Raw genomic sequence first — 11,866 nt, 5'->3', positions numbered from 1 at the left:
TTCACAAAGTGACAAGTGAGTACAGAGACATTACATTCTACACCACAGGTGCTAGAACCTTCTCCCAAACTCCAGAACCCTCTTCGCCCTCATGTTTGTCAACTACACTGTGTAACACAATTTAAAACTCTGTTAAAACTCATCTCATTGGGTTTCCTCAGAATCCACCTGCTTGACTTTTTGTTTTGTTATGTCTGATTTTATTGGTTTTGTTTTATTTAGATTTCATTACTTCTATAGGTGTTATTCTATTGTTATTGAAAGGCACCTTTAAATAAAATGTATTATTATTATTATTATTAATAGTCAAGTCAAGGGGCAAAGTCAAGTCACTTTATTGTCATTCCACACACCTGAAATGAAACTGCAATTCGTAGGAGCATCAGAGATCTAGAACAAAGAATATTTGAAAGATAAACACTGGACAAAAAATACAGGGAGTGAGATAAATTTAAAAAAAAAACATTAAGAATAGTACATATCAATAACAACAATGACTCATGATAAATAGTAGCTGTCTGTCATGCTATGTCAAATTTGAAAATATTGTGATAAAGTGGCACATTGGGTTTATAAAACACAGTTTGCCATTTCCTTTGGCTCCAGAGAAGCCATTGCATCTGCACACACCACCATTTTGACACATTACACTGAAACATAACACTTATCAATATTCATATTCTTAGGAAGTCATAGTAAATATATTTTGTGGCCTCACCACTCATAAGGTGAAACGTGAGTACAGAGCCAGGCTTGGAGACCTTAGCTATGGACACTGGCTTTAGTAACATGGAATGTTCCATCTCTGGTGGAAACGGAGTCCAAGCTAAAGGTATCTGTGGAAGAAGAATTGAAAGTTAGGTGGGGTGGGGTGCATTATGGGATTGTCGTTCTGCCTTAGGCCATAGGCAAGAAGATATTGTTAGTCCTTGCGGATGTGTGAACTGCACTCAAGTGGAGAACATGCTGACCTGGCATGGTTAGGGAGAACTGTCAGAGCAGCAGTGAGACAGGACACATCTGGGGGAAGAGTAAAGGGAAAATCAGGAATCTGAGAGGAATCCTGTTAAAGAAGACCTTGTAAGGGAATGGCGAAAGAGTTTATCAATAGTGCATTTTCATTGTTCAGTGTGTCGACACCTGGGAACACGGAGCAGGCTGTGCTACTCTGCTTGCTAATGAAGAAAAACGCACCTTACCGATATTTGTAGTTCAGAGTTAAATTCTTTGGAAAAGGACAAGGTAGAGAAGGGCTGATCAGGAGAATTTTATCTTCCACATATTGACTAGAGTGTAATTAGTCTTACCTCCAGTGACAGTGCTGTCCCAAGGACCCACAGGTGGACACCTATGGTTAGGGAGCTTTCCAAGCTGAAGAAGGAATTCTTTAGGTACATCGTTCTTTCACAGAGGGTCTCCTTAGGCTGCAGAAAGGTATTCATGGGCTAGAAAGGCTACAATGAAGTCAGACAGGGGGCTGAAAGCTTGGGAATAGCCTTATTCCCCATGGGGAAATTCTCTTTTTGCCTCCACCAACTGGCTCTCTGTAGGTGAGAGTAATCTTGGCTGTGATGGGCAGCCAGCTGTTGCAGTGCCCAGGGAGCTGGGGGTTAAGGGCCTTGCCGAACGAGCCATGGATTTGCCGAAGCTGGACTTAAACCAGCGACCCCCTGATGTCAGACACAGAGGTTTAACCCACACGCTGCCCTCGCGGCAGACAAACTTCAGCCTGACATAGCAGTGTGAGAGCTCGTAGGAACATGTCAAGTCTGTGGGCCAGCAGCAGATACTGTAGAAGATACTGCAGGAATATGAGTTACCAGGGCTGCTGCTGCTGAGTGCTGTTCCATTCCTGTATACATCTACTCACAGAACATATTGGAGGGACTGTATTTGCCAGCTGGCTCCGGAGTGTCCGGGGGTCGCCCAGACTGCCCAGGCAGCACGGCGCAGTGTTACTGGTGCACTGCAATAATCATGTACCCCTGTTCCGGGGGTCGCCCAGACTGCCCAGGCAGCACGGCGCAGTGTTACTGGTGCACTGCAATAATCATGTACCCCTGTTCCGGGGGTCGCCCAGACTGCCCAGGCAGCACGGCGCAGTGTTACTGGTGCACTGCAATAATCATGTACCCCTGTTCCGGGGGTCGCCCAGACTGGCCAGGCAGCACGGCGCAGTGTTACTGGTGCACTGCAATAATCATGTACCCCTGATCCGGGGGTTGCCCAGACTGCCCAGGCAGCACGGCGCAGTGATACTGGTGCACTGCAATTTGTTTCATTATCTTTTTCTAACAAAGAAATTATTTCAGGACAGATTTAAGTGTCAACCTGCAGTGTGGGCGACGCCTTACCGCAGATTTCCCTTTCAGGAATTATTCTGCAGCCTGGTCCAGTTTAGCATACAGATGTGCTAATTAACATAAAATCCTTGTAAGGAGCTCATGAACATGCATATATTTATTACAACCATGACAAAAGAGAAATTTACTATTTCTGTGTTATTTACAATGGCGTCTCCACAGTCACGTACATTTAAAAAACACCTGGACAGAGAAAAGAGTATCATTCCATATGGCCCCCAGGATTTTACAAAATTAATAGGCATTCCTTCATGGTTAAGATGTTTGAACCATCAAAGAGATCTGATTACTCAAAGTAATTGCCATGCTTTACATACACAAATCCAAAGCCATTTTGATTATGATACATGTTTCTTTTAAAAGAAGGCCGGCTGCATGTTTTATTTTTGATCCTGCTATTTTTTCTTGAGTATATAAGTTGAGCTGAAGTGAACAGCACAGCGTCTGGACCAACATAAATACCAGCTGCAAGATTAAAATACGAATAAAAATATTTCCAGGTTCCTTTAAAGTTGTTAATAATGCCGTTTAACTTCTCAGTTAATGGCAGCGGTAATGAGATTTGAAAAGGCATGCTGGATTATATTTAGATGGTAATTCCTTTCACAGGTTCAGAATCGAGAAGCTGCTGATCAGCTGCTGGTTCGCAGTTTTACTCCGGGTTTGATACGTTTCCTTAGCTCTTCTCTCTTGCCCCCAGATCCACTAGCAGTCTTCTGCCCCTGCGACCAGAACATCCAGTCAGACATTGGTACAGTTGGTGGAGGGTGGAGTGTCCACCTTGCTCCGTATCTCCTTGATGTCGTTCAGCGGAGACTCACTGGCGACCTGACAGCGGAACACCTGCTTATACGCCTTCCGGAAGTTCTCCGACAGGAAGGCGTAGATGATGGGGTTGACCGAGGAGTTGCTGTAGGCCAGGCAATGAGCCGCCACGCGGAACAGGAAGGACGCCTGGTTCAGGGGGAAGGAGCCGAACTCCACCCAGAGGTGGACGACGTGGTGCGGCAGCCAGGACAGGCAGAAGACCACCACCACCACCAGGACGGTCTGGGCGGTCTGTGGGGGCGCAAGGCAGAAGGGGGCACTCATTACCAGCAGGCAGCAGGGCTGGGGTTCGAGTCCCAACCCCGGCTCTGCGTGGATGGAGGGATACAAGTCAATATTATAACACAAAAAATCTTGATTGCAGTTCCTCTAAAAAGGAACTTGCCGTGTTCATGTTGGCTGTACATAGTGTAGAGCATAAGCGACCGTCCAATTCTGCTACGAGCTGAGCGGAAAGATGAAACCTGACCCTGAGGGGACAGAACCAGACCGGGCAGTCTGCCACTGCGGCCTGGCCGAGCTGAGCGTAGCAAAGCAGCCAAGATAACAAAGTCAACATGATTGAAGTGACTGAGACAGCCAGGGACAGGGACTGGACTTCCTCCACCAAACCTCCAGACGCCGGCAAGGAGAATGTGGTTTGCTTAGGTTCATTTTTAGCTCTTGGTTAATTTGCTTTGGCTGAGTTTTATCTGAAATACATGATTCAAGTAATGGGAACCATGTCAGCTTTGTCTATTATAATGAATTTGTTAATTATTTCAATTAGTCAGCACATAAAAATGGAGCAGGTGTTTATGAGGTAATGAAAGTTTTAATCCTATAATAATATATATCAATATAAAGGACAAACGGAGACAAGTCTTTAACTCTGTGACTGAGTCACTGAGTTTATCATGTGACTCACAGGAATAACAAATTAAATTAATGTGAATTTAGTATGCATCAGAATTCCATAAGAGACATCGGTGGGTTTAAACAATGACCAATGATCTATTTGAATGCTCTAAATAGCATATGCAGAGAACACATCTGTCAGAAGAATATACATTATTAGAAAGGGAATAAAATCAGATAGAAAAGGGAATTTTTGTCATATATACCTATTTCTCAACTTGTCCTAAATTCCTTTTGCTTTTCTCCATGATACGTTTTTTCCATCTTTACTTAGGGTACCTAAACCATTTAATCCTCACTGCTAAACTTGAAGCGTATCACTTAGAATGTGCAGGGAATGTTTTTCTGCTATCTCGCATTTTCCAGAGGGCCACTTCTGACCCTCAACTTGTGTGACCTGTGAGAAGTGTCAGCTTCCAACATTAAACCCTGCATTTGACACAGAAAGATCCCAAATCCGCCTTTATCCGTGTTTAATAAGCAGCAGAGCGCAGGGATGTCACTTAGGAGAGGCGAAACACTGGAAACAGTGCTGGTCATGCAGCTGTGTCACTGGAAACAGTGCTGGTCATGCAGCTGTGTCACTGGAAACAGTGCTGGTCTTGCAGCTGTGTCATTTACGGCGAACCAGTCCCAGGGTATCGGGCTTCTCAGATAAATACGGCAGCATATGGTTTTTTCACAGAGAGTGACAAATCACAACATGCCAGAGGTTGGTGACTCCGTCTCACCACGTCTCACCCCTGCCGGCCTGTGCTTCCCCTGGGACTCTACAGTGCGCCAGTGAGACCACACCGAGGTGATATAGGAAACACATTACGGTGGGAGTCCGCTTGCCAGAAAGGAGGTGCGGGCCACGTGATTGGGGGATTTATTCCTATATGTGGCCTTATATGGGTCTGGAAGGTGTCCAAAAACAGGGGTTTTAAACAGTTACCAAGGCAACATCCCTATGTGTACAGACCAAGTAACTAGCTGCATAATCCCTGAGTAACTTTCCAGTTTCTTCTTAAGACAAAAAAGTTGTCAATCCAGAGGGAACCTTGGAAAGCTCTCAGTTGTGGGGGGGCATCAAAGCCTGTGATTCAGGAGCTGCTGACTGATGCAGAAATCTGGGTGGCGCCATAGCAACACTGCAGCTTTCAGCCTGTGGTCTGTTTGTTGCCAGGACTTTGTCTCCCAGGTGGCAGCTGAACGCTCACCCACCCCGAATGTGATGTCACACAACAGACATTTTGCTCCAGTCTGCTACCTGCTCGGGAAACTGAGCATGTTTCTTATAAGAGGTGGGTCTTCATAATACCTGCATGGTGTCAGAACTGCTGAGTGAGATATTACAACTAGTCCTCTTGGAGCCATAAGCAAATCTGTATAAGGCAATAGGCTGGTGATATACTTTACAGTAACACCTATAAAGGTGTGGGGGTGATGCTGTGCCTTTAAAACAGTTTTCCTGCCCAGAGATCTGCCAAAAAGCTGCTGTGACCATCCATTCCCCTTCTTTTGTATGGGTTCGTTTTCATAAAGCATTTTGATGAATGTTTGCTGTGTCGAGCTACTGTGTTTTTGTACTATGCAAAAATATTTTCTGTGACCCCCCCCCCCCCCAATCCAGAGTACCCCAGGAAGGATGCTATGTAAAGCAGGGAATGTCCATCAGACAGGACACCAGTCCGTCGCACTCAGAAATGTCTTTGTGATGATGTACGAGATCGCCGAGAGGAAACCCCGACAGACATGAAATGAACACTAAATTTTAACACCAAACACTGGAGGTTTGGGGTGAGTCACTGTGTTACACTGCAAAAAAAAAACCTAAATTGAAAATAAAACATACAAAACATGATGTATATTTTACAGCAGGCAAGTGTTTTAACCCTCCTGATTTGAAAATAGAGTTTGTTAAATTGGATACAGGATGTTCCTTCCTGCTAACGAAGCAGTAGTGAAGGTGGGTAAAATTAATTTTGAATGAGCGCAAAATGCATTTGGTCAGTAAATGCATTCTGGAAAGAATAGCTCATAAAGAAAAATCAGTCTTCAGACATTTCGGGTGATGCCCTCTTACCTGAATAATCTACTAAATCAATCCGCTATCATAAGACATTTTCCTTCTAAATTTCGCTATTACATTTTCATAATTAATACTACTGTCCATCTTATATTCATCGTATAATCGCTTATCCTGGGTAGGGTGGCAGAGAGGTCTGGATCCTGTCCCAGTGGCAGAGAGGTCTGGGTCCTGTCCCAGTGGCAGAGAGGTCTGGGTCCTATCCCAGGCAGTACAAGACACACAGCTGATATACACCCTGGAGGGGATGCCAGTCCATTGCGGGGCACATGCACAAACGGACACGTAATTTAGAGAAGTCAATAAGCCGAACCGCATTTGTTTGGACTATAGGAGGAAATCACACAGAGTGAGGAGGTGGAGTTTGACCGTCCTGGAGGGGCGAGCAACAGCGTAACAATGAAATGATGAGGAATGTTAATCACCAAAGCAAATCAAAGCTCTCTAATGGAAACTGTGCTGCAGGTTCCGTGAGCAAAGAGCTCTCTCACACTCACATCGCTAGGGCAGATTTCTGTTTGACTGTGGCAAGAGTAACATTTATGCACCCTGTAAGCATGCATTCGTCAGACCTCAATGTCACTGCAAGACGCATGCATTTCCGATGGTGCTGTTCATTAATTATTTTGGGAAAAAAAGCACTTCAAGTTTGTATAGCAAATATTATAAATAAAGGTACTCAATAAGTTTCTTTCAAAACATAACTTTTGTTCAGTTATGTAAATGCAAATTCCCATTAACTGCACGATAGAGGGTGGTCCTAGTGTTTGACTGTGTATGTCACAAATAAAACTTGAAACCTGTAATGATTCCATCCATCCTCTGTACCTACTTGTCCTATTCAGGGTCGCAGGGGTCTGGAAGCTACAGGTTTGAGACAGGGAACAACCCAGGACAGGGTGCCAGCCTGCAACATGCAAACCCCACAATGACACGGGGAGAGCATGCAAACCCCACAATGACACGGGGAGAACATGCAAACCCCACAATGACACGGGGAGAGCATGCAAACCCCACAATGACACGGGGAGAGCATGCAAACCCCACAATGACACGGGGAGAGCATGCAAACCCCACAATGACACGGGGAGAACATGCAAACCCCACAATGACACGGGGAGAACATGCAAACCCCACAATGACACGGGGAGAACATGCAAACCCCACAATGACACGGGGAGAGCATGCAAACCCCACAATGACACGGGGAGAGCATGCAAACCCCACAATGACACGGGCAGAGCATGCAAACCCCACAATGACACGGCTAGAACATGCAAACCGCACAATGACACGGGGAGAACATGCAAACCCCACAATGACACGGGGAGAGCATGCAAACCCCACAATGACACGGGGAGAACATGCAAACCCCACAATGACACGGGGAGAGCATGCAAACCCCACAATGACACGGGGAGAGCATGCAAACCCCACAATGACACGGGGAGAGCATGCAAACCCCACAATGACACGGGGAGAGCATGCAAACCCCACAATGACACGGGGAGAACATGCAAACCCCACAATGACACGGGGAGAACATGCAAACCCCACAATGACACGGGGAGAGCATGCAAACCCCACAATGACACGGGGAGAGCATGCAAACCCCACAATGACACGGGCAGAGCATGCAAACCCCACAATGACATGGCTAGAACATGCAAACCGCACAATGACACGGGGAGAACATGCAAACCCCACAATGACACGGGGAGAGCATTCAAACCCCACAATGACACGGGGAGAACATGCAAACCCCACAATGACACGGGGAGAACATGCAAACCCCATACACACACAGCCCAGGTCCCAGAAACAGTGCTAACCACTGCACCGCCGTGCCATCCCTGGGAAGATTCCAACACCCAAAGTCAATATCCTCACATCTCTGGCCCACCAGGGCGCTTGACTGGAACTCTAAAATTGATTTAATGTGACCATTTGCAACATGCCAATCAAAAGAAAAAGCAAACTTCCAAATATTAGGCTCTTTTCCAGTCTAAGCCCATGTGGTCCCCAGCAAGCTCCACCACTGGAACGCCACCCCCCATGGCTAGCTTTGCCAAGTTGAGCTGTTCCCTCCCATCTGAGGTCTGTTGGGTGTAGAATACAACCTAAGTCAGTAGGTGTCCAACATCAAGGACAAGCTGCTACAATATACAGCAATTAGGAAACTGCGAGGCAGCCATTAGCGAACACACACCAGGCTCAGTCTCCAAGACCCTCATCTTCACACATTAGATCTGGCACAACTAGAAAACGCTGCAGTGTCAGCACCTAAAATAGATGCTCTCCTGTTAACGCACATTCTTCTCCTTTTTCACTTTCTAGCTTAATAAACAGTGACATGTAAATGGACTTTGGTGCCAGAGTTATTCCTGCGACCGATATCGACTTCATACATTAAAGCACTTTAGAAAGGACAACGTCCGAAAATGCTGACGGAACTCTCGTTTGAACGGCCTGTTTTCAAACCTCCGAGTAAATTAAGTGGTCTCCCTTTGCTCGCTGCTAAGTCCACTTTAACAGCATGCGATGATTTGTGGGCATACTGACAGTAATGAAATGATTTTGCGGCAAGTTTAATGAGACGCCCACCTTCGTGAACATCGCAGCTTTCACTGCAGGATTAAAACAAGTCATATCTTTAAAAAGTGAGTTCACAAGCTTACCAATGAACAAAAGCAGAAAAGAATGCGATGTGATGAGACAACATGATGCAGAAATTTTAATGCATGATTCTGATGTGCAGCTTCAGACACCAACAGCATCTGTCGCTAAAGACCTCTGGGTCCAAACACCTGCTGAGGGACCCACCTGACAGAAAGGCAGAGGATACCTGATTAACAAAAATCAATGGGACTTTAATTTTGGAGCTGAGAGCTGTAGGAAACGATGGTCAGAGCAGCAGGCTGCCGTCAGAGCACGGCACTGACACCGCGAAGCAAATCAGCTTCAGCCGTGTACAGGAAATGGCTCCGCAGAACGGCTGCACGCTGACTGCCTCTGTCAGCCGAGCTCTGAGGTACTGAAATTCGCATTACAGAGGACACAGGTAGCTGCCTTTCCCTGTGCCCTGTCTATAGAAGACTCCTCACATGCGGAGTGGTAATTAGTTTTTAAGTAGCCTAATTTTCCAGCAAGTAAACATCATCATCATTATTTGCTTATTCTTACAGAACCTGTTAGATATTCTCTGTATACCCATTGTATATCACTGCTTTCAAGAAGTCACCCCACCAATTTCAGTTGCTTCTGAATATAAAGGATTTTTTAATCTGTGCCCTAATGATAGTGATGGTAATATTTTACTGTTGTTCGTTTTTAGTAATTAATCGTACAAGTGCAGGCTGGCGTAATAATTACACTCAAAAGACTATTAAACGCCACCTGATGACTCTCTCCACGCCAGAGCTGGGAGCAAACTGGGAAGATCATCACACTTCAGTCAAACACATTTATATAACTATACTACTATTGCAATCAATGGTGACTGACGAATTAATGTTCAGCCATTGAAACGTTTAATTAAGCTGCTTCAGGGTCCTGTATCAGACAGACGACAACCAGTGGAAGCGGAAAGTCCATTGTCGTTTCACGTTTTCTATTTTTAAGTCATGAAGGACGCTTTATCATTAATATTTCCCATTCTTCTGGCTCACAGCCCCTTCGGACTGACACGTCGGTGGCTCGTACCTTTTTCTTCGACGCTTCCGATTTCTTTGACATGTTCTTCAACTTCTTGTGCAAATGATTTAAAACCTGTGGGGAAGAATAAAATGCACGTCGTGTTTAGCACACTTACAACTATTGTTTTTCGCTCAGTTTCATTCTACCATAATAATAATAATAATGTGGCAGTGTGCACAAGTAATTATCCAGCAGTATGTGCGTTTAACTCAGCGAAACGGTGATTAAATCTAACGGTGCTGACGGCGTTCATATGAAACATGAAGCCCCGCTGGAGTTAATAACACTCACACATAGCGGGTATAGAATAACCAGGGGCGATTCTAGCATTTAATCCTTATGGGGGATTAGACCCCAGAAGAAATATGGGACGCCACCACCCGGGCCCCCAGCATAGAATTTGCTGAACCGGGGTCCGTTATGTAGGCCTATGTGAAAATAGGATACGCACAATAGACAAATAGCTAAAATTATTTATTTATATATTTATTTCATGTGTGTTCAGGCAAAAACATAAAGTCTCAAACCATCTATAGCGGTAACACGGATGCTTTTGTTATTATTATTATTATTATTATTATTATTTATTATTAATGCCCTACTAACCTTTGTATAGCAAAAAGAAATTAAAAGCAGAGGCAGCACGTATCCGAAAATAAACGTGCACACCACATACACTTTCTTCTGGCTCTGGTCCGGCCACACTTCCCAGCAGTAGGTGTAGTTCTCGTTTCTCTGGACGATGTTCTGGTTGTAGGCAACAGGAGCGGCCATGGCGAACGAGAGGATCCAGATGACAGCCACTCCAATCAGGGCGTGCTTGGCCACCCTGATCGAGGACGACTTTCTGGAGTGGACGATGGCGATGTATCGGTCCACCGACATCGCCGACAGGGTGAAGATGCTGACCAGCATGGACACGGTGAAGAAGTAGTGGTTGAACTTACAAATAAAGGCGCCCAGAACCCATGTGTCGAGCATGTAGACCGTCGACTGGAAGGGTACGCAGAAAAGGAGGTACGAGAGATCGGCTATGCTGAGGTTGAGAATGAAGATGTTCGTGGTGCCTCTGGGTTTGCCAGGCTTGCTCCGTGCCAGCACCGTGATCACCATGGAGTTCCCTACAACCCCGAGGATGAATATCAGTCCAAATACGAGAAGCGTTATAAAATTGTCGGTGCCAATCCCAAACAAAAGTTTTGGAGGTGATACTGCATCACCGGTTTGATTCGAATGCAGCGATAAATCCGAGTGATTACTAAAAGTCGGGGACTCCATGACTGCTGACACTTTTCATGACTTTCTCTCAAAGTACTACAGCTTAATGGTCGTCCCTCCGCAGGCGCGTGTATGCGGCGCGCAGGGGAGACGCGCGCAGGTCTGCGCAAAAGTCTTAACTGATACTTCTTTGAACGTTTCCATGCGAAACGAATTAGCTTTCCAATAAAAGAAAGGACTTGGTCCCATTGCTTGAATTTGAAAAACGCCAATTTCTCCGAGAAATAATTTAGTTTTTTTATCTAACAGATGTTAATTAAGGTTACATATTCTTATGCATCTCGAGTTGCAGTCATTATCTATCTATGAATCGTTCTCTTTTGGTTCTTCTTTCATAAAGACTTCTCCGTTTTTATTAGTGGTCACCTGTAAGTCCTGCGCTCCGCCGGCTATCCGCAGATAAGTCCCCCTCTCTGGCTTTCTCAGGAAGACTTATAGTCCTGGTGGGCTACGCCTCTCACGTCATCACTTAATCCTCCTCCAGCACTGATCCCACCTGAATGCAATGCATGATCTGCAAGCGATTAGCCCGCTGCTGTTTCCCTCGATGTTCATTTCAGGAAAAGCCCGCCCTGCTTTTCGCCTTACCTGCATCTACAAAGTGTAACCGATCTGCAAATCTTAACTTCATCTTGGCGATTTAGGACTGGCTGCTTGCTGCGTGTTAAAATCGACGTGTTAAAATGCAGTGTGTCCTATGACCACCCCGCAGCTGTGTCGATTCGGTGCCCTG

The 11,866-nt window shown here is 45.5% G+C and overlaps 1 protein-coding gene across 2 annotated transcripts; it reads right to left on the bottom strand.

Annotated features, from left to right (window-relative positions):
- Positions 1 to 2,442: 2,442 nt before the first annotated feature.
- On the bottom strand, positions 2,443 to 11,651 carry LOC111845976 (galanin receptor type 1-like). Of its 2 annotated transcripts, XM_023815764.2 has the most exons (4): positions 10,462 to 11,651; positions 9,862 to 9,927; positions 3,185 to 3,422; positions 2,443 to 3,085 (listed from the first exon to the last, which is right to left on the bottom strand). In XM_023815764.2, the coding sequence occupies exons 1-4, from the start codon at positions 11,131 to 11,133 to the stop codon at positions 3,069 to 3,071; spliced, it is 993 nt and encodes a 330-aa protein (XP_023671532.1). In that variant the 5' UTR covers positions 11,134 to 11,651; the 3' UTR covers positions 2,443 to 3,068. The 2 variants fall into 2 exon arrangements, with proteins under 2 accessions (XP_023671532.1, XP_023671525.1); XM_023815757.2 differs by having other exon boundaries at positions 2,443 to 3,422; positions 10,462 to 11,574.
- Positions 11,652 to 11,866: the final 215 nt, after the last annotated feature.

Source organism: Paramormyrops kingsleyae, chromosome 9 (assembly GCF_048594095.1).
Source record: "Paramormyrops kingsleyae isolate MSU_618 chromosome 9, PKINGS_0.4, whole genome shotgun sequence".
Classification (NCBI taxonomy): Eukaryota; Metazoa; Chordata; class Actinopteri; order Osteoglossiformes; family Mormyridae; genus Paramormyrops; species Paramormyrops kingsleyae.
Note: the sequence above shows the minus strand (reverse complement) of the source record. Positions and strands in the feature narration are given on the sequence as shown.